At 51.3% G+C, this 22732-nt stretch overlaps 1 protein-coding gene and 1 pseudogene across 1 annotated transcript in view; one reads left to right on the forward strand and one right to left on the reverse strand.

Annotated features, from left to right (window-relative positions):
* RLF (RLF zinc finger) overlaps positions 1-2951 on the reverse strand; it is a 114761-nt gene extending 111810 nt beyond the window's left edge. Inside the window, exon 1 of the mRNA XM_075909195.2 lies at positions 2757-2951. Within this exon, the coding sequence (XP_075765310.2) occupies positions 2757-2909 (153 nt within the window). The 5' untranslated portion in view covers positions 2910-2951. The remainder of the gene's footprint in view (positions 1-2756) is intronic.
* Positions 2952-9500: 6549 nt separating this feature from the next.
* LOC149521586 (zinc finger protein with KRAB and SCAN domains 1-like) lies at positions 9501-10063 on the forward strand (annotated as a pseudogene).
* The last annotated feature ends 12669 nt before the right edge of the window (positions 10064-22732 follow it).

Here is a 22732-nt window from a genome sequence, read left to right on the forward strand (position 1 = left end):
AGAAAGCCAAGGTCCCTCACCAAAGGCTCTAAGTAAAGTTAGTTGTCACGGGATAACAGGGAAGGTCCTCTTATGGAATGATAACTGGTTAGACAGGAAACAAAGGGTAGGAATAAATGGTCAGTTTTCAGATTGGAGAGAGGAAGTGGTGTCCCCAAAGCGTCCATCGTGGGACCAACGCTATTTAATTTATTTATAAATAATCTGGAGAAAGGGGAACACAGTGAGGTGGCACAATCTGCAAATGATACTAAACTACTCAACGTAATTAAAAGCAAAGCAGACTGTTAAGAGTGTCAAAAGGACCTCACAAAATGAGGTGATTGACCAACAAAATGGGAAATGATTTATAATATTGATAAATGCACAGTAATGAACATTGGAAAAAATAATCCCAAGTGAACATACAAAATGACGGGAACTCATTTAGCTAGAACCACTCAAGAAAGATCTTGGAGTTATTGTGGCTAGTTCTCTGAAAATATCCACTTAATGCGCAGCAGCAGTCAAAAAAAGCAAACAATGTTAGGAATGATTTAAAAAGGGACAGAGAAGAAGACAGAGAATATCTTATCACCTCTATATAAATCCATGGCACTCCCACATCTTGAGTACTGCATACTCATGTGGCTGCTTCATCTCAAAAAAAGATATAATGGCATCAGAAAAGGTTTAGAAAAGGGCAACAAAAATCATTAGAGGTTTGGAACAGGTCCTCATATGAAGAGAGATTAAAAGAAAGGGATATGATAGAAGTCTATTAAGTCATGACGTGTGTGGAGAAAGTGAATAAGAAAAAGTTATTTATTACGGATGTAAGATTTCAATTAGTCGATAAGGGTGCCTCCACCTTTGAAATGTAGCAACTGCCCCAGGGCTATTGCTACACTTCAAAGGTGAAAGCACCCTGTGCTCCCAGCAACTTTTCAAAGCGGCAGCGCTGCCTGCTCCATCATGTGGCACTGCTGCTTTCAAGCACCCCTGCTCTGCCCCCCACTTGCTACCTCTTTCTGATAGAGGCAGCAAAGGTGGGGGAAGTGACTGGTTGACTAGCATGTCGACTATCCAATAATAGGGTTGCCAGATGGTTTAACAAAAAATACTCAACATCTCCCCCGCCAAAAAAATGAAAAAATTTTGTCGAGGAAAAAAAAGGGGGGGGAAAGGAAGAGACCAAAGTTGTTGAGGAAAAAAAAAAAAGAACCCCAAGAGTGAGTGAGTGAGTGTGAGAGTGAGTTGTTTGTTTGTTTGTTTGTAAGAAAGAAAGAAAGAAAGAAAAACAACATAGTCCCTTTAAGAAACGCTTTGCTTTTGCGGCTTTTTGGCCCTAACCGGCTGCTGGCCCACCATCTTACCTACCTGCGCCGGGCCAGACAGCTCCCCTGTGGAACCCGGTAAGCACCTGGGATTTTTGCCTCCTGGCCTGGGGGGGGGGGGGGGGGAAATCAGAAAATACTACACATTTTAGGTGTCGGTATTTTCTGAAATTTTTTTTTTTTTAAACCAGACAGGAGGTGAAAATACCGGACTGTCCAGTTCAATACAGGACACCTGGCAACCCTATCCAATAAGCATTTGTTTATTGGATAGTCGACTAGTTGTTCACATCCCTATTATTTACTTGTTTCCATAACCTAAGAACTAAGGGTCACCAGATGAAGTAAGTAGATAGCAGGTTTAAAAGGAAGTTTTTCTTCATGAAGCACACAGTCAACCTGTGTAACTCCTTGCCAGAAGAGGTTGTGAAAACCAGGACTTGAACAGGGTTAAAGGAAGAACTAGATAAATTCATGGAGGTTAGGGCCATCAATACTTATTAGTCAAAAAGGCTACAAACTGTGTGCTCAGCCTGTTTGGGGCTAGAAATGGATGACAGGAGAGGGACCACTTTATGATTACCTGTTTTTGTTCACTTCCTGTGAATCATCTGGCATTGGACTATATGAACCTTTGGTCTGAACCCAGTATGGCTGTTCTTATGTTCTTTTATTGACTACCAAGAAGATACACACAAATTCATGTTTTTAATATTGAAGCAATTAGGTCTCTGACTTTTCAATATGATGCAAATTATTATACCAAACAACTGCATTAATATTTAAGGAAACAGCTAGAGAATTCTGTTCCCACACATGCTGTTGGCTATTACAGGTAATAACGTATTTCTGCTGAAATGAGCAGTGAAATATCTAAGAACGCATTTAGATTTGTCTATTTGAGTTTGAATACCTCCTCAGAACTACTGACTAACACAACACTGCCGTACTTGCAACCTTGTGGTGGCAAGAGAAAATTTTTTTCTTAAAATAAAACTTACATTCTGGAGCGCACACTCGATGACAAAAGACACGACCTGCGCAGGACGCCCAAACACTACTGATGAACAGCGTGCAGAAAGGTAACACCTTAAACGCGAATAGCTCACGCCTCAGAATGGGAAGGAACTGCAAACTGAGAAGCCAGGGTGCGCTCACCGATACAAAGGCTCACAAGAAGGCCTGGCTCGCCCGGCGTGGCGGACAGGCTCTCCCGACACAACCGCTCCGAGCTCCCACCCCACGGCCGGGCACACGAGCTCCGCGCGGCCTAAGGCCAAGGCGGCCGCACTCTACGCGGCGCCGCGGGCAAAGCTGGGAGAGCCGCCAGCCTCCGGCAAACCGGGCGTGGTGTGGAGACCGCGACCGCAGCGTATTCGGGACCACAGCCCCCGCCCGGAGCCCCGGGGCCTCACGAACCCACCCAGGCTCGGCTCCCACCTGGCAGAACCCCCGGCAGTAGGCCCGGGACGAAGACTCCGAAACCTCCTGTTCGCGCAGCTCCGCTTGCAACTGCCAGAGACGGGCGCGAAGAGCGACCACGAGCCGCTCCATCTCAGGGCGCGGAGACGCCTCGGCCTCTGCGTCCGCCATCTGCACCCAGACTCCCCGCGCGTAGGCAGCGATCACGTGACCACGAGCAACCACTGATGACCTCATCGGCCTGGAACTGCGTCACATGATTCACACGTGACCACAGCAACAGACACAACGGACAACCGTCACGTTCTCGGGCGACGCCATATTGTTACCCGTATATTGGTCCCGCCCTCTACGTCTCCTTACGTCGTGCGGAAATAGCAACCGACACCCGGCAGCTTGGAGCAGGGCGCTGCGGTCCGGGCTTGGTGCAGTGGTTGCCATGGCTACCCTTAGGCCACCTCGCCTCAGACCCAGCAGTGAGCCTGGACGGCAATGTCCGTATCTCCCGCTCTCCTTGCCCCGCCCCTGCCCGAGTTCCCCACGTCCGTGCTCAGCAGGGCTGGGCTGTTACTGCTCCGCGGCCATTCGTTACAGGGCTGGGGCTGGCGGACAGTGACTCAAAAAGGGGATTTACATAACACGATATTTCACACCGGTCTTTCTCGCCCCTCTTTCCGTGTCCGGGTTTTGTTCCCTACACTTACTGTAATTGTATGGGTGGAGTTAGGACCTTATGTTATCCCAGCTGCAATTGGTCCATTAAAGGTCTACTCCTGAAGGCCAAATGCAAATCCATGGAGCAGAACTATTGAAAACCATATGTCCAGATACCGATATAATCAAATCTTTAGAAACTTTCTCATGCAGATACACACTTGTATTCATGTGTACACATCTAGCATGTATGAACATACACTTCCACATTATTTATTATTATAATTTTTGTTTAGTGCCTCGAGACCCCAACTAAGATCAGGGCTCCAGCATGATTGGTGCTGCACATACACATAAAAAGAAAAAACTTAATGAATGGTCCTGCAAAACCTTAGAGACTAACACAAAATGCTGATAATATCATGAGCTTTTGTGGGCACAACCCTCAACATTTTGTGTTAATCTCCAAGGCGCTGCAGAACCATTTGATGTTTTTCATTTTTTTCAGTTATAGACTAACAAGGCTACCCATCTGAGACATAAAAACAAAAAATCTGCAAAAAAGAGTTTATAATAAAGTTAGACCAGGTGGGGAATAAGTGTCCTGTGGGCCAGATGCAGTTCACCTGAAGGGTGGTTGGTGCTTTATTTACCTGCATGTCCACAGGTACATCTGTTTGCAACCCCTGTTGGCTGCAAATTGCTGTTCTCAGTGTCCCTGTCCATGCCACTTCCTTCAGCTCCCATTGGCCAGGAACAGTGATCTGCAGGAATAGGAGCTGCAAGCTTCTGTACCTGCAAATGTGCAGATATATAAAGTGCTGCCAGCCCACCAGAGGCTAACCCTCTGATTTATTGTCCACCCCTGAGCTAGGCAAAGATGGTAAGCAATGTATTATAAATTGTCAAAAACAATTACATTTTAAGAAATAATACATTTAAAGTTCCCTTTTCAAACTTATCATGAAACGAATACATATACATTTTATGTCATGAATTTTTTTGTACACAAGTTAGCAAAAGGTTTAAAAGTTGAAGTGTCTGCAAATGTTATTCCCACAGATATGTACACATGCATCAATACACACAGCTCCCTACATAAACCACAGTCTCATATTTACACGCATACAATGCATGCATGCACATACTTGCCTACGCAGAGACACTTATTCATAGTTTTCTAGAGGCTCCCTAAATGACCCAGCCAGGATGAGGATGGGCTGGAGGGAAAAAGATGGAGGGGAGTGAAAGAGGCCAAGGATATGAGCAAGATGGGGGTGAGAAGGGACAGTAAATGAGAGAGAAAGTAGAGTGGGGGCTGTGGAGTGGATGGGGATGTAAGGCGGAGGTGTCAACAAGTAGTCAACTATACGATCAACTGATAAGTTGATAAGCCTAGGTTTATCAGTTAATCTTGTTGACTATTCACATTCCCCCTGTGGGAGATGGAGCAACCTCTGTTCATAGGGACCTAGGACACATACCCCTCCCGCCTCCGTGGACAGGGGTTACTGCTGGACCGGTGTCTGTTCACGGCCAGCCCGGGCTGCTGTGGACAGAGGCTACTTCACAGCAGCCACTTGCCCCCTGTGACGTAGTGGGGGGGAACATGCTGGTTTCTATGGGTCTGTGGTAACCCCACTGGCTGCCGCCGGTACCACAGCCCAGAAGGACAGGGATGGGTCATTATGCAAAGGGATCTCTCAACCGGTCCGACCAGCTAACCCCCATGGAGAGGAATAAAGGAAGGTGAATGCTGCCCTGGCTGGGGGGCAGGGCTGGAGGAGAGTGAGTTAGTTTCTGTCTGGGAGCATGGAGGAAGCAGCCTCAGCAACAGGCTGGGGGGTTTAGAAGCCGAGACCCCTGCCTCATATCAAGGGGGGTTGAGGCATCCTAGGCCTGTCCTGTAACCTGATGACATCTGTGCTGTGCTGTATACTGGAGAAGCAATAAACCACCTCTATTCTACTGGCTGGCGGAGTCTGTTCGTGCCATTTCGGGGGTGCAGGAGACGGGAGACCCCAATGCGTCGTCCACAGAGGTTTGTGTCCTCTGGGGATTTTCTTATGTGTACTGAAGTTTGAGCTATGCTGGAAGACTTTTCCATAGTCAGTATACTTATAGGGATAGAAATGTAGCCGTGTTAGTCTGGGGTAGTTGAAGCAAAATGCAGGACAATGTAGCACTTTAAAGACTAACAAGATGGTTTATTAGATGATGAGCTTTCGTGGGCCAGACCCACTTCCTCAGATCAAATAGTGGAAGAAAGTAGTCACAACCATCACCTACAACCCCCAACTTAAACCTGTCCAACACATTATCAATAAACTACAGCCTATATTGGAACAGGATACCATACTCAAAGAGGCTCTGGGAGACAGACCCATAGTCTCCTATAGACAACCACCTAACCTCAAGATGATTCTTACCAACCACCACAGGACATACCACACTAATACCAACCCTGGTACCTTCCCTTGCAACAAACCCCGTTGCCAGCTTTGTCCACATATTCATTCTGCTGATACCATTATTGGACCTAACCAAGTGAGTTATAAGATCAAGAACACATATTCCTGCGCATCCAGAAATATAATCTATGCTATCATGTGCCGAAAGTGTCCGTCTGCTATGTACATTGGACAAACATCTCAGACACTTCGCCAAAGGATTAATGCCCACAAAACAGATATCAGACAAGATCACAAAGAGAAAACAGTTTCTTGCCACTTTAACCAGAAAGGACACTCTCTAAATGACTTAGCCACCTGCATTCTGCTACAAAGACCTTTTACATCTGCACTTGAAAGGGAATCCTCTGAACTGTCATTCATGTTAAAATTCGACACTTGCCAACAAGGACTTAACAAGAATTTGAACTTTCTCACCCATTACCAAGACAGTTTCCCCAATTATCACCTGTAATACCATTAACTCACAAACATCCCACTCTCCCTACCTTTAATATCAGCAATTCACAGACACTTACCTTCCTTCCTCCCCCTTCCCACCCCCCCGCATTCCCCTTCTGTTCTGCAATGTGATTTGTCCTTTTCATATTTGTTCATTTTTTTTAATTGTATCCTTTGGTATATATGGTTGTGACTACTTTCTTCCACTATTTGATCTGAGGAAGTGGGTCTGGCCCACGAAAGCTCATCATCTAATAAACCATCTTGTTAGTCTTTAAAGTGCTACATTGTCCTGCATTTTGCTATACTTATAGGGTTTCTCATTACTGTGAAGTCTCTTATGTGACAGAAGGTGTGAGCAACTTCTAAATCTTTTCCCACACTCATTGCACAAGTAAGGTTTCTCACCTGTGTGGGATCTCTGGTGAATAAAATAACTGATTTGTTTTAGAAACTTTTCCCACAATGACAACACTTATGGGATGACACAGAGGGTCTTTCTCCTCTGGATTTTCTGATGTTCAGAAAGGGCTGAGACTTTTTTTCTGAAAGTTTTTTCCACATTCAGAGCACTGAAAAGGTTTTCCCCCGTGTGAATCCTCTGGTGAGCAGTAAGCGTTGACCTGTAAGTGAAGCTTTTCCCACAGTCAGAGCAGTTATATGGTCTCTCCTGTGTGGGTTGTGGAATGGGATCAAAGGTGAGAGAGGCAACTGAAGCTTTTCCCACATTCATTGCATTTATAGGATCTCTGCCCCGTGTGGGTTCTCTGATGATCATTGAATTCTACACTGTAACTGAAGCTTTTCCTACGGTCTGGACAGTTATAGGGTTTCTCTTCTGTGTGAATTTTCTGATGCTTAACAAGAGATGAATTTTGACTGAAGCTTTTCTCACACTCATTGCATTGGTAGGGCCTCTCTCCTGTGTGGATTCTTTGATGCTGAATAAAGGTTGAGCTCAGACTGAAGCTTTTCCCACAGTTGGGGCAGTTAGAATCATAGAACACTAGAACTGGAAGGGACCTCGAGAGGTCATTGAGTCCAGTCCCCTGCCCTCACAGCAGGACGAAGCACCGTCTACACCATTCATGATAGATGTCCATCTAACTTGCTCTTGAATATCTCCAGAGATGGAGATTCCACAACCACCCTAGGCAACTTATTACAGTGTTTAATCACCCCGACAGTTAGGAAGTTTTTCCTAATAACCAACCGAAACCTCCCTTCCTGCAGTTGAAGCCCATTGCTTCTTGTCCTATCCACGGAGGCGAAGGAGAATAATTTTTCTCCCTCCTCCTTGTAACACTCTTTTAGGTACTTGAAAACTGCTATAATGTTCCCTCTCAATCTTCTCTTTTCTAAACTAAACAAGCCCAGTCTTCCCTCATAGCTCAAGTTTTCTAGGCCTTTAATAATTCTTGTTGCTCTTTACTGGATCTTCTCCAATTTCTCCACATCTTTCTTGAAATGTGGTGCCCAGCATTGGAAGCAATACTCCAAGGCTATGTCTACACTGGTGGGTTCTTCTGCAAGAACGGCCGTTCTTCCACAGAGTGTCCACACTGCCTGCCCGCTCTTGCCCAAGAAAAATTAAAGCAAAGCGTGGGAAGAGAGGGCTTCTTGTGCAAGAGCTACATTCTTTTCTAACAAGTGTAAGCTCTCTTGCACAAGACCTCTTGCACAAGAGGGCAGTGTGGACACGTGGCAAGGGTTTCTTGTGCAAGAAAGTCTTAGGGCTAAAATGGCCATCAGTGTAAAATCATATGGCCACGTGGACGTGTTCTTGTGCAAGAGTTCTTGCGCAGGAATTCTTGCACAAGATGTACTTGCGCAAGAATCCGTCAGTGTAGACATAGCCCAACTGAGGCCTAATCAGTATAGAATAGAGTGGAAAAATGACTTTTTATGTCTAACTCACAACACTCCTGTAAATGCATCCCAGAATCATGTTTGCTTTTTTTGCAACAGCATCACATTGTTGACTTATATTTAGCTTGTGCCCCATGTGACGTGGGGCGGCGTGGGGGTGCTATCCACTCTTGTGGCCTGAATTCACTCTGGTGTTGCATTCACCGGTTGCTGCGTTATGCTGTGTGTGACCCCTACTGCCCTATGCTGGTCTGCAGAGATTGTGTGTGTCTGTGGCATGTAGGCAATGGCCCAGCTGCTTTACACCTGGCCAGGAGAAGGCATTTGAACAAAGAAAGGGGTGTGGTTGCCTAGGAGTAGTGAGTTACCGGTGGCTCTGAAAAGGAGCATTCTTGTCTGGGGGAAGCATGAAGAAAGCAGACTAAGTCCAGTACAGGGCAGGGTTCAAGGGCTGTCTGCCCTGTCTCCTACGTCAACATCGAGCCTGTGTTGTGCTGTATCTCAGAGAAGCAATAAACCCTTTTTACTCTACTGCTGGCAGAGAGTCACATCTGGCTGCGGATGAGAGTGCAGGGTCGGGGTCTCCCCGACGCGTTGTCACAGTGGTGCCAGGGGTGGGATGCACTGCACTCCGTGGATAGAGCTTCCAGCAGCAAGTGACTGGGCACAGTAGAAGAAAGGGGGCTTGCAAGAGCCAGGTGTGCTGGAGGCAGAGCGAAGCGATTCCTGGGAGTCGTGTGGTGCTCCAGCATTGGCCGGTGAGTCTGCACCCCAGGGAATGGCAGGAAGATGGACTACATCAGACTCCTGAAGGCAGACATTGTGGGGCAGTGCAAGGAGAGGGGCCTGGCAGTGAGGAAAGCAACCAAGGCCCAGTTGATTGTCCGGCTGGAAGAGAATGACCATTCCAGGGGCCTGGATCCTGTCCCAGCAGGGAGCAGCCAGACACCCCCTCGGAGCGTCTCAGACTCTCAGGCAGGAGGGAGGGCTGGAGTCCATAAGACAGATGCATTACCCACCAGGCCACGCTCTACCAGCAGCAGTTCATCTCAGGTGAGGTCCCTCTTGGCAGAGCTGTGATGGCTAGAGATCAAGCTGAGGCTAAAGGAATTGGAGGCACAAGAAAAAGAGAAGGAGCGGCAGGACCATGAGAAGGAGTGTGAGACCTGTCGGGAGGAGCGCCAGGAACTGGAGAAGGAGCGCCAGGACCGAGAGACAGCGGCAGCATGAGCAGGCCATTGCAGAGTGAAGAAGCTGAGAGGTCCCAGTTGCGGTGAGTGCAGAGGGATCCAGGGGGCCTGGGACAGCCAGACGCTTGGAGAAGCTCATGCTGTCCCAATGTAAGGACGTAGGGGACATGGATGGGTTTCTTAGCTCCTTTCAGTGAGCCTGCGAGCTGTACCAGGTCCCCCCACCTGACTGGCTCCAGCAGCTCACCCCCTTGCTGGATCAGAAGGCCGCAGGGGTGCTCAGCCAGCTGGAGAAGCTGCAGCCGGGGGACTATGAATGGGTCAAACAGGCCCAGCTGCACAAGTTCAGGCTGACTCCTGAGACATACAGGAAAAAGTTCTGGGAGGCGCTGAAGGGGACAGGGGAGACCTATGTGGATCTGGCCTCCTGCCTGATGCAATACTGCCACAAGTGGGTGTACGGGACAAGGGCCAAGACTGCAGAGCTTATGATCCTGGAACAGTTCTATGGAGCGTGCCCATCTGACCTGAGGCTCTGGCTCAAGGCTCAGAAACCAGAGGACACCCACAGCAAGGGGAAGCTGGCTGATGAGTTCTTGGACAGCCGGTCCAGGTGTGAAAGGGAGTCCCAGAGAGGAAATTGCGCAGAGACCAGTTCTCAGCTGTGCAATTGAGGAAATCACCTATGGGGTGAGCCCAGGAAGCGAGGCCCAGCAGTTCTACCTGCAGAGGGTCAGCCAGTACCCGGATGGAGCAGCCGGCCTGAGGAGACCCATTGGGCCTGACCTGCCATTGCTGTGGGCAAAGGGGCCACAAATGGGCTCAATGCCCCAGGCACCAGGACAAGCTCCATAACCTGAGACTTCCCAGGATTAACTGGCTGGGGCTGGAGGAGGAGCGGGCTGCCCTGGGGCAGGGGCTGACAGGCTGACCACAGCTCAGTCGGGAGGCTACTCAGGCCAGCTCCTCAGGGAGACCTAATGCTCCGGAGGCAGGTCTCTCCATGTATTGGGTGGGGACAGGGCGGCCCTTGCAGAGCGAGTGCCTTGTGCCCCTGAAGGTGGATGGCAGGATGGTGACAGGCTACTAGGCGGAGGTGATGCTAGCCTGGCCCGATATATTAGCCCCGGACCACATGGTGCCCAACACTCAGCTGACCCTGAGGGGTATAGACAGAACCCTGTTTAAGGTGCCTGTAGCCCCGGTACATCTGAGATGGGGGGCTAAGGAGGGCCCCAAGGAAGTGGGATGCACTGGCACTTGCCTACGCAAGTGCTGATGGGGGGTGACCTAAAGGAGTGGCCAGATGGACCCCACAGTGCCCTGGTCACCACCCGTAGCCAGAGCCAGGGGCTGGCAACCCTGAGCCAGGGGAGGGCTCCCTGCAGGGGGCGCAGAGTCCCATCCCTGGCATCCTGACATCTGTTGGGAGACCAATACGGCAGTACACAGGCAATCCAGAAAGTTTTTGGGGATAACTTCTTAGTACAAGTTCTGAAGGATCTGACCAGGGACCTTCTGCTCACAAATAGGGAGGAACTAATGGGGGAAGTAGAGGTGGGTGACAGCCTCAGAAGCAGTGATCATGAAATGGTAGATTTCAGGATCCTGAGCAAAGGAAGAAAATAGAGGAGTAAAATACACATCTTGGACTTCAGAAAAGCAGATTTTGATTAGCACAGGGTATGTCTACACTACCCTCCTAGTTCGAACTAGGAGGGTAATGTAGGCATACCGCACTTGCAAATGAAGCCTGGGATTTGAATTTCCCGGGCTTCATTTGCATAAGCGGGGCGCCACCATTTTTAAAACCCCGCTCGTTCAAACCCCGTGCAGCGCGGCTACACGGGGCACGAACTACCGTTACTCCTCGTGGAATGAGGAGTAACGGTAGTTCGAACTAGGAAGCCTAGTTCGAACTACCTAGTTCATGCCCCGTGTAGCCGCGCTGCACGGGGTTCGAACGAGCGGGGTTTTAAAAATGGCGGCGCCCCGCTTATGCAAATGAAGCCCGGGAAATTCAAATTCCAGGCTTCATTTGCAAGTGCGGTATGCCTACATTACCCCACTAGTTCGAACTAGCGGGGTAGTGTAGACATACCCACAGAGACCTGATGGGCAGAATACTCTGGGATGCTAACATGAAGAGGAAAGGAGTCCAGGACAGCTGGCAGTATTTTAAAGAAGCATTATTGAAGGCACAGAAAGAAACCATCCCGATGCATAGCAAGTGAGGCAGACATGATAGGAGACCAGATTGGCTTACAGGGGAAATCCTTGGTGAACTTAAGCACAAAAAGGAAGCTTACAAAAAGTGGAAACTTGGACAAATGACCAGGGAGGAGTTTAAAGGTATAGCTCGAGAATACCGGGGGGTTATCAGGAAGGCGAAAGCGCAAATGGAATTGCGACTGGCTAAGGATGTGAAGGATAACAAGAAAGGTTTCTACAGGCATGTTAACAAGAAGGTGATCAGAGAAGGTGTGGGGCCCCAACTGGATAAAGGAGGTAACCTAGTGACAGATGAGGTGGGGAAAGCTGAAGCACTCAATGCTTTCTTTGCCTCTGTATTCACGGACAAGGTCAGCTCTCAGTTACGCAAGATGGGATGAAGATGGACAGCCCGTGGTGGGTAAAGAACAGGTTAGGAACTATTTAGAAAAGCGAAACGTACACAGATCCATGGGTCCGGACTTAATGCATCCGAGGGTACTGAGGGAGTTGGCAAATGTCATTGAGGAGCCTTTTGGCCATTATCTTTGAAAAGTCGTGGAGATTGGGAGAGATCCCCGATGACTGGAAAAAGGCAAATGTAGTGCCCATCTTCAAAAAAGGGAAGAAGGACGATCCACGGAACTATAGGCCGGTCAGTCTTACCTCGGTTCCTGGAAAAATCATGGAAGGGATCCTTAAGGAATCCATTTTGAAGCACTTGGATGAGAGGAAAGTGATCAGGAATAGTCAGCATGGATTCACAAAGGGCAAGTCATGTCTGATTAGCTTCTATGATGAGGTAACTGGCTCTGTGGACGTGGGAAAGTCAGTGGATGTGATATACCTTGACTTTAGCAAGGCTTTTGATACGGTCTCCCACAATATTCTTGTCAGCAAGTTAAGGGAATGTGGATTGGATAAATGGACAGGAAGATGGATAGAAAGCTGGGCCCAGCGGGTAGTGATCAACGGCTCAATATCAGGATGGCGGTTGGTTTCTAGCAGAGTGCCCCAAGGTTCGATTCTCAGACCAGTATTTTTCAATATCTTTATTAATGACCTGGATGAGGGGATGGATTGCACCCTCAGTAATTTTGCGGATGACACTAAGCTAGGGAGAGAGGTAGATATGCTTGAGGGCAGAGATAGGGTCCAGAGTGACTTAGACAAACTGGAGAATTGGGCTACAAGAAATCTGATGAGGTTCCTCAAGGACAAGTGTAAAGTCCTGCACTTGGGACGGAAGAATCCCAAGCATTGTTACAGGCTGGGGACCAACCAGCTAAGTAGTAGTTCTGCGGAAAAGAACCTGGGGGTTACAATGGATGAGAAGCTGGATATGAGTCAGCAGGGCGCCCTTGTAGCCAAGAAGGCTAATGGCATACTAGGGTAGGAGAGGTCCAGGTTGGATATTAGGAAAAACTATTTCACTGGGAGAGTGATGAAGCACTGGGCTGGGTTCCCTAGGGAAATAGTGGAGTCCTCCATCCCTAGAGGTGTTTAAGTCCCGGCTTGACAAAGCCCTGGCTGGGTTGATTTAGTTGGGATTGGTTCTGCCTAGAGCACGGGGCTGGAGTTGATGACCGTCTGAAGTCTCTTCCAGCTCTATGGTTCTATGATTCTATGATCCCAGCAGACACAGGGCCCAGCAGGTCCCTGCCTCAGCTGCTGAATTCCAGGCTGTGGTGCAAGCAGATCCTTCCTTGCAGACTCTAAGGGACCGGGCTGAACTGGGTGCAGCTCAGCCCCTGGGGGGAAACTGCCAGGAGAGGGTCCTGTGGGAGAAGGGATTCCTGTATTGGGAATGGCTCCCCAAAGGAAAGTGGGGTCATGGGGGGTCCAGCAGCAGCTGGTGGCTCCCCCAAAGTATCACCCTAGGCTATTGTACCTGGCCCATGAAGTCCCATTCGCGAGGCACCAGGGGATCCAGAGCACCCGGCTGAGGCTGCTTCAGACCTTTTACTGGCCCAGGATATTTGCGGCCATGCAACGATATGCCTGGGCCTGTGACTCCTGTCAGAGGACGCGGAAAGCCCGAGACTGGGGGAAACCTGCCTTGAGGTGTCTGCCCATCATAGAAGAGCCTTTCCAGAAGGCAGCAATAGATAGAGTGGGGCCTATTGGCAGGGCGACCCGGACGGGGGAGAAATACATCCTGGTGGTGATGGATTTGGCTACCTGCTACCCCAAGGCTGTGACTCTGCCCTCTATCGATGCGGACATGGTGGAAGACATGCTGCTGGCCATTTTCATCAGGGTGGCTTCCCCAAGGAGGTCCTCCCAAACCAGGGGTCCAATTTCATGTCAGCCCTACTTGGTTACCTGTGGGAGAAGCACGGGGTCCAGCTCTCATGGGCCCCAGTGTATTGCTCCCAGTTCAACGGGCTGGTGGGGAGGTTCCAGAGGACCCTGAAGCAGATACCCAAGGTCTTCATGTATGAGCACCTGCAGGACTGGGGCGAGTACCTGCCCCACCTGCTGTCTGCACACAGGGAGGTGCACCAAGGGTCCACCAGGTTCTCCCCGACTGAAGTGGGAGGGAACCCCTGGGCTTGCTGAGAGAGTTATGGGAGGGGGAGGCCTCCCTGGATGGAGAGTCGGGGGTGGAGGACATTCTGGCTTACCGGGAAAGGCTCACTGAGCACATGGGCCCTGCCAGGGAGACCCTGGGCAGAGCCCAAGGGAAGAGGAAGGGCTGATACGATCGCAGAGAGTGGGCCCTTGCCAGCCTCCTCAAAGTCATCCCGCAGTTGAACAAGGCGGAGCCGGGTCCTGTAGGATGTCGCCGTGGCAGGCACAAGCAAAGGGGAGCGCCAATGTCACAGCCGATGCTTTACACTGTGGGGAACCCGAACTTCCTCAGGCCACAGGCTGAGTGACCCTCTCAGTTTGCACTTGAAGGGGGGAGAGATGTGACGTAGTAGGGGGGTGCTATCAAGTCTTGTGGCCCTGAATTCACTCTGGTGTTGCATTCACTGGTTGCTGTGTTATGCTATGCGTGAGACCCCCCTACTGTCCTATACTGGTCAGCAGAGACTGAGTGTGTCTGTGGCACATAGGCAATGGCCCAGCCACTTCACACCTGGCCAGGGGAAGGAGTTTGAACAAAGGAAGGGGTGTGGTTGCCTGGGAGTAGTGAGTCACCGGTGGCTGGGAAAAGGATCATTCTTGTCTGGGGGAAGCATGAAGAGAGCAGACTAAGTCCAGTACAGGGGGGGTTCAGGGGCTTGTAAACCCCTTCCCCCCAACAGGACTAAGGCTGTCTGCCCTGGCTCCTACATCAACATCGAGCTTGTGCTGTGCTATATCTCAGGGTATGTCTACACTACCACCCTAGTTCGAACTAGGGTGGCTAATGTAGTCATACGAACTTGCAAATGAAGCCCGGGATTTGAATTTCCCGGGCTTCATTTGCATGTTGCCGGGCACCGCCATTTTTAAATGCCGGTTAGTGCGGTCTCCGTGCCTGCGGCTACACGCGGCATGGACTAGGTAGTTCAGATTAGGCTTCCTATTCCGAACTACCTGTACACCTCGCAAGTTCGTAGCACTACATTAACCACCCTAGTTCGAACTAGGGTGGTAGTGTAGACATACCCCAAAAGTCGATTTCTGCCATCGCTACCCAGGGGGAGTTATAGGGCTACGGACGTGGATTTTGGCTTTCGCATACCATGTCGCCACTTTTGGCTTCAAAAGTCGATTTTGGCCATCGAAGCCCGGGGGGGGAGGGGGCGTTTTCGGGCTCCGGACATGGATTTTGGCCTCCGCAGCCCGGGTCGCAATTTTCGGCTTCTAAACTCGATTTCGGCCATCGAGGACCGGGGGTGAGTTTTCGGGCTCCGGACGTGGATTTTGGCGTCCGCAGCATGGGTCGCCGTTTTCGGCTTCAAACGACGATTTCGGCAATCGCAGCCCAGGGGAGGCGTTTTTTGTCTCCGGATGCGGATTTCGGCCTTCGCAGCCTGGGTCGCCATTTTCAGCTCCAAAATCCGATTTCGGCAATCGCATCCCGGGGAGGCGTTTTCGGGCTCCGGACGTGGATTTTGGCCTCGGCAGCCCGGGTCGCCATTTTCAGCATCAAAAGTCGATTTCGGCCATCGCAGCCCAGGAGTGAGTTTTTGGGCTCCGGATGTGGATTTCCGCCTCCACAGCCCGAGTCGCTGTTTTCGGCTCTGAAATTCGATTTCAGCCATCGCAGCCCTGAGAGGCGTTTTTGGTCTCCGGATGTGGATTTTGGCCTTCGAAACCCTGGTCACCGTTTTCGGCTTAAAAAGTCGATTTCGGCCATCGCAGCCCGGAGGGGAGTTTTTGGGCTTCGGATGTGGATATTTGCCTCCACAGCCCGGGTCGCCATTTCCGGCTTCAAAAGTCGATTTCGGCCATTGCGGCCCACAGGAGGGCGTTTTCAGGCTCTGGACGTGGATTTCTGGCTCTGCAGCCTGAGTCGCCGTATTCTGCTTCAAAATTCGATTTCGGCCATCGTGGCCAGGCGGGGTGTTTTTGGGCTCTGGATGTGGATTTTTGCCTCCGCGTCCCGTGTCGCCGTTTTCGGCTTCAAAAGTCGAATTTGGCTATCGCGGCACGGGGGGGAGTTTTCGGGCTCTGGACGTAGATTTTGGCCTCCGCAGGCCGGGTAGCCGTTTTCTGTATCAAAAGTCGATTTCGGCCATCGCGGCCAGGGGGGGAGTTTTCGGGCTGTGGACGTGGATTTGCGGCTCCGCAGCCCAGGTCACCGATTTTGGCTTGAAAAGTCGATTTCGGCCATCGTGGCCTGGAGGGGGAGTTTTCGGGCTCCGGACGAAGACTTTGGCCTCCGCAGCCCGTGTCGCCATTTTCGGCTTCAAAAGTCGATTTCGGCCATCGCGGCCAGGGGGGTGTTTTTGGGCTCCGGACATGGATTTTTGCCTCCGCGTCCCAAGTCGCCGTTTTCAGCTTCCAAAGTTGATTTTGGCTATCGCGGCATGGGGGGGGGGGGGAGTTTTCAGGCTCTGGACATAGATTTTGGCTCCGGATGTGGATTTTGGACTCTGCAGCCCAGGTTGCTGTTTTTGGCTTCAAAAGCTGATTTCGGCCATCGCGTCCAGGGGTGGAGTTTTCGGGCTCCGGATGTGGATTTTGACGGTATTAGAAGGCCAGTATTGAAGAATAGGATAGCTTTAACCACAGCCCTTATGGTGGTGAGTCTCCATCTCCTCCGTGCCTACCCATGGGAGTGGGGAAGTAGAGAATCCATGAGGACCCAAAGGCCCACCTGGACAGGCCATAATATAACCATTTGTTTTTGGCCCCTCTGGGGATTCCTCACTCAGATCAGATCAGAATGGTAACCTCCCTGCCTGTACCAAAGCAGGAGCATATAGATAGATCGAGGGCATCGCTTATTCTGAAGGTGTGGGAACCTCCCTATACCCAGGGATTGTTGCACCCACTTTGATAAGGAAAAATGTATGTACCTGCCCATTTAACATCATGACGAATCTGCCTAGGTTTGATGTGGTTGTCTCAGAGAAACAAAAACATCGAGCTGGTCCAAATGAACGGTACCTACTGGTGTTTGACTACCCAGACAGATCACTCCATCCTGCCCCTCTACATATCCGTCTGTGTGTATAACAGCCCCTCGCCGGATGATCCTTACCGTTGATGGAATGCGGCTCTATCGCACTTCGGCAGTGATAAGTAACCGAACATGAGATTCTGAGTGGCACGGCGGAAGTAAGTACCTAGAGGAGGGTTTACTGGCCCTGCAGGCAAAGATCGAGGAGTTGGTGGCCAATGCCCAAAGATATATCGAGGCTGGCCGTCTGAGGTACACACAGATAGGGAAACACCGTGGACCATGCCAAACACCTACCTCTGCAGCACTCAACCAGGCAGTAGAGGTCAAACCTATAATCATGGGCAGCGCCAGTAAGGCGATGAAATATCTTGAAGATGGAGTTGAATAGTGTTTGCCAAATTATGTGGGAAGTTTTGATTTTAACATTTATAATAATGCTGGTGCTGTACTCGTACTTCCAGAGTAAATTAAAACCCCTTAAATTGTATTTTACCTGGTGGGTTAAGGAGAACCCCAAAGTCAAGAGAAAGGAACTATAGGAGTAAACTGAGGCAATCCATGGTATCTTGCTGAGAACTGACAACTCAAACCTGAAAGTATTAGGCCAGCTTGGGAAGTAAAACAGTTCAACAGTTACTGTGACCCTGGTTCCCCTGGCAACCACATTGCAAAAGGGCCTCACTTTGATAAGGCTGGTACCAAACAACTAAACAACCACGCGGGATTGTTTTTACAATTTGCTTTATTCCTAGGAAATAACCTTGGTTCCAAAGGAGCTAGCTGGCTTTTAGCTCAGAGAATAGAGACTTGTATGTCCATCAGCGAAAGACTGCTCTAGAAAGACCTTTACCAAGTTTTGCTAACCACCAACACCGCTGTGAAGTGCCAAGAACTGACAGTTGGCCAATGCTTCTCGCTGCAAAAAGATCCCTCCATCTCGAAATGATCCTACCCCGATTGCTGATAAGCCTCTCTCTTCTGGTCCTGCTTTCCCACCTGCTGGACACCAGAAGAACCAAAATATTACAGGGTGATGTGCTGGTAGCCTCTCCCCTGCATGATGCTGAACCACGACTGTTTCAAGAAAAAAAAAGAGGAAAAGTCCGCTCCTCTGGCACCGCCAAAGCCCAAAGATTTCTGACTACAAAAGGACATTAAAAACTGACCTTGGTGAAAGAAGCGAAGTATTGTATATTGCCAAGGAGAAACTTGTGGGAGTGGTTTGGGTTTCTCCCTTTGATCTGGACTCTGTGCTTATGGACAGGTACCATCAGCATGTACCTGCCCTCCCTAATTTGGTTACTAATTATGATATGTTGTATGATGTTACTAAAATTATAGAACAGCCCCATCATAGAATTATATTGGGATATTAATGATTATATTGCTTTTGCTTATTAAAAGTTTCATATTTGATTGTTGTTGTAAGGGATGTGGTGGTAGAGATAGCTTTTGTGTTTGTGCTAATTATGTAATGTTTAATGACAATAAAGGTTTAGAAAGATAGTTGTGCTGTAAGCACAAAAGGGGGGATTGTGGAGGCAGGAAAAGGGAATAAGGGAATTTGTGTGCAGCCATCTTGGTCTTGTTAACAAGAAAGCAAGAGTTAGGCTAAGTCTGTGGCCTGACAACGCGAGATCTGTAATTAGACGCTGCCTTCGCCTCTCGCCTCCATACGGAGATAAGGGTAGAACGCTGACTCTGGTAGGGACCTTGAGATAAGGAGCATCTGGGTGGAACTAAATAACTGTTAGCCATTGGTGTTTGTAATGGGAAGGAGACTAATTGTTATTGTTATTATATTTAATAGACAGTATATAAACTGCTTCATAATTGCTTGTATTCGAAGATCTGCCTCGGTGAGGGGGGGGACTCCCCCCCCTGTCCGAACCAGTTTTTCCCTTGCTGCAGCTCGTAATAAAACTGCCTCTGGCTACTTGTTGCTTACAAACTCAGAGTGAGGACAATGTTTTCTTCCACATCGGCCATCGCGTCCCGGGGTGGAGTTTTCGGGCTCCGGATGTGGATTTTGGACTCCGCAGCCCTGGTTGCCGTTTCCAGCATCAAAAGTCGATTTTGGCCATCGCGGCCCGGGGAGGAGGGGGCGTTTTCGGGCTCCGGATGTGCATTTCGTCCTCCACAGCCCGGGTCACCATTTTAGGCTTCAAAATACGATTTCGGCCATCGCGGCTTGGGGGGAATTTTCGTGCTCTGGATGTGGATTTCTGGCTCCGCAGCCCGGGTTGCCGTTTTTGGGTTCAAAAGACTATTTCTTCCATCCCGTCCCGGGTGGGAGTTTTCGGGCTCCGGATGTGGGTTTTGGCCTCCGCAGCCCGGGTCGCAGATTTTGGCTTCAAAAGTCGATTTTGGCCATCGTGTTCTGGTTTGGCGTTTTTGGGCTGCAGACGTGGAGTTTGTCCTCCGCAGCCCGGGTCTCCGTTTTCGGCTTCAAATGTCGATTTTGGCCATCGCGGCCCGGGGGGGCGATTTCGGGCTCCGGACATGGATTTCTGGGTCCACAGCCCAGGTCGCCGTTTTCGGCTTCAAAAGTCGATTTCGGCCATCGCGACCCGGGGGGGGGGGGGGGCGTTTTTGGTGTCCGGGTGTGGATTTTGGCCTCCGGAGCCCGGGTCACCGTTTTCGGCTCCAAATGTCAATTTTCGCAATAAGGTTCAGGTGGGGCGTTTTCGGGCTCCTGGTGTGGATTTTGGCCTCCACAGCCCGGGTTGCCGTTTACGGCATCAAAAGTCGATTTGAGCCATCGTGGCACAGGGAGGTGTTTTCAGGCTCCGAATGTGGATTTCTGCCTCTCCAGCCAGGGTCGCCATTTTCCGCATCAAAATACAATTTCGGCCATCGTGGCCTGGGGGTGTGTCTTTCGTCTCAGGACGTGGATTTTGGCCTCCGCAGACCGGTTTGCCGTTTTTGGCTTCAAAAGGCGATTTTGGCCATCGTGCCCGGGGGGGGGGGGGGGGGCGCGTTTTTGGTCTCCATAAGTTTACTTCTGGGTCTGCAGCCCAGGTCGCTGTTTACGGCTTCAAAAGTCGATTTCAGCCATCGTGGCCTACGGGGGGGGGGGGGCGTTTTCGGGCTCCAGACATGGATCCGCAGTCCGGGTCGCCATTTTCAGCTTCAAAATTCGATTTCGGCCATAGTGGCCCGGGGGGGTGTCTTTTGTCTCCGGATATGGATTTTGGCCTCCGCAGACCAGGTCACCGTTTTCAGCTTCAAAAGTCGATTTCGGCCATCGTGGCCAGGAGGGCGCGTTTCTGGGCTCCAGAAGTGGATTTCTAGGTCTACAGCCCAGGTCGCCGTTTACGGCTTCAAAGTCGATTTCAGCCATCGCGGCCCAGAGGGGGCGTTTTCAGGCTCCGGACGTGGATTTCTGGATCCGCAGCCCAGGTCGCCATTTATGGCTTTCAAAAGTCGATTTTGGTCATCACGGCTGTGACCTAGTGGGGGTACGTTGCTAGGGCTGTGGCAACCTTGCTAGGGCTGTGGGCGACCTCTGCTGTCTGTAGCAAGACCCAGCAGGGAAAGAGGGAGTCATTATGCAAAGGTGGCTTCAAACTGGTCTGACCAGCCACCCCCCATGGGGAGAAACAAAGGAAGGTGGAAGGCTGCCCTGGCTGGGGGCAGGGCTGGAGGAGAGGTGGTTAGTTCCTGTCTGGAAAGCAGGGGAGAAGGAGCTGGGGAGGGGGCTGAGACTCCCCCTTCTCAAGGGGGGCACTGAGGCCTCTTAGCCCCAGTTCCTGTAACCAGATGACATCTGTGCTGTGCTGTATCCTGGAGAAGCAATAAACTACCTCCATCCTACCGGCTGGTGGACTCTGTTCGTGCCATTTCGGGGGTGCAGGAGACAGGGGACCCTAACTCGCCGTCACACTGGTGTCAGGAGTGGGATGCACTGCACCCCGTGGATGGAGCTCCCAGTGGCGAGCAACAAGGCGCAGTAGAAGCAAGAGCCCTGGAGCCAGGCATGCTGGAGACAGAGCAAAGCGGTTCCTGGAAATCATGGGCGCTGCAGAACTAGACTGGTGAGTCTGCACATAGGGGACCAGCGGGCAGATGGCCTACGTCCGACTCTTGAAGGCAGAGCTGGTGAAGCTGTGAAGAGAGAGGGGCTTGCCTGTGCGGAAAGCAACCAAGGCCCAGCTGATTGCCTGGTTGGAAGGGAATGACCAGCCACGGGGCCAGGACCTTGTCCCCAGGGGAAGCAGCCAGACCCCTCCTGAGAGTGTGTCAGGCTCAGAGAGGGGGAGGAGCACTGGAAGCCACCGGAGAGATGAGACAGCTTCCCCCCGGAGGCCTGCAAGCCGTAGCCCGTCTAGGGCAGGGGCCAGCCGAGCAGAGCTGCGGCGGCTGGAGATCCAGCTGCGGATGAAGGAATTGGAAGTAGAAGATCGAGAGAGGGACTGCCAGGACTGAGAGAAGGAGCGCCAGGACTGAGAGAGGTAGCGACAGCATGAGCTGGCCATGGCAGAGCGGAAAACCAGCGGGGCCCCGGCTGCGCCAAGAGTGGATGGGCCCCAGAGTCCCGGGGCTGACAGGCGCTTGGAGAGGCTCGTGGTGGCTCAATTAAAGGACATGGGCGACATAGACAGGTTCCTCAGCTCCTTTGAGAGGGCCTGTGGACTGCAACGGGTCCCCCCAGCTGACTGGCTGCAGGAGCTCATCCCCGCACTGAACTAGGAGGCGGCCGGAGTGCTCAGTCAGCTGGAGGACCTACAGCCAGGGGATTACAACCGAGTCAAGGAGGCTCTGCTGCACAAGTTCGGGCTGACACCCGAGATGTACAGGAAGAGGTTCCGGGGGGTGCAGAAGGAGCCACGGGAGACCTATGTGGACCTGGCCTCCCGCCTGGCGCAATATTGCCGCAAGTGGGTGTCTGGAGTCAGAGCCCAGACAGCAGAGGAGCTGCTCAAGCTGGTCATGATGGAGCAGTTCTATGAAGCGTGCCCACCCAAACTGAGGCTGTGGCTCAAGGACCGGAGACCAGAGAACCCCCAGGAGGCCGGGAGACTGGCGGATGAGTTCACGGAGAGCCGGTCCGGGTGTGAACGGGAGTCCCGGAGAGAAAGGGAATCGCGCAGAGACCGGTTCTCGGCTGAGCGACGGAGGGAGGCACCTCCGAGGCGAGCCCGAGGGACCAGGACCAGTCATCGATACCCCAGAGAACCAGCCAGAGCCCAGGCAGAGCCAACCCAAAAGGGCCTGCAGAACCTAACTTGCCATCGCTGTGGGCAATGAGGCCACAAAAGGGCTCAATGCACCAGGCGCAAGAACAGGTCCCATGACCTGGGACTTTTCAGGGTTAACTGGCTGGGGCGGGAGGAAGGGCAGGCTGCCCCAGAGGCAGGGGCTGGCCGGCAAACCTCAGCTCGGGGGGGGGGGAAGGAGGCTCAGTGCACCTCCCCTGGGAGGTCTGACTCTCAGGAGGCGGATTTCTCCGTGCGCCGGGTGGGGGCAGGGCGGCCCCTCGAAGGGACTGCCTCGTACCCCTGGAGGTGGATGGTAGGAAGGTGACGGGTTTCTGGGACACGGGGGCAGCGGTGACGCTGACCCGGCCCGACATAGTGGCCCCACACCGTA

Source organism: Pelodiscus sinensis, chromosome 26 (assembly GCF_052426305.1).
Source record: "Pelodiscus sinensis isolate ZL-2025 chromosome 26, ASM5242630v1, whole genome shotgun sequence".
NCBI classification, from domain to species: domain Eukaryota; kingdom Metazoa; phylum Chordata; order Testudines; family Trionychidae; genus Pelodiscus; species Pelodiscus sinensis.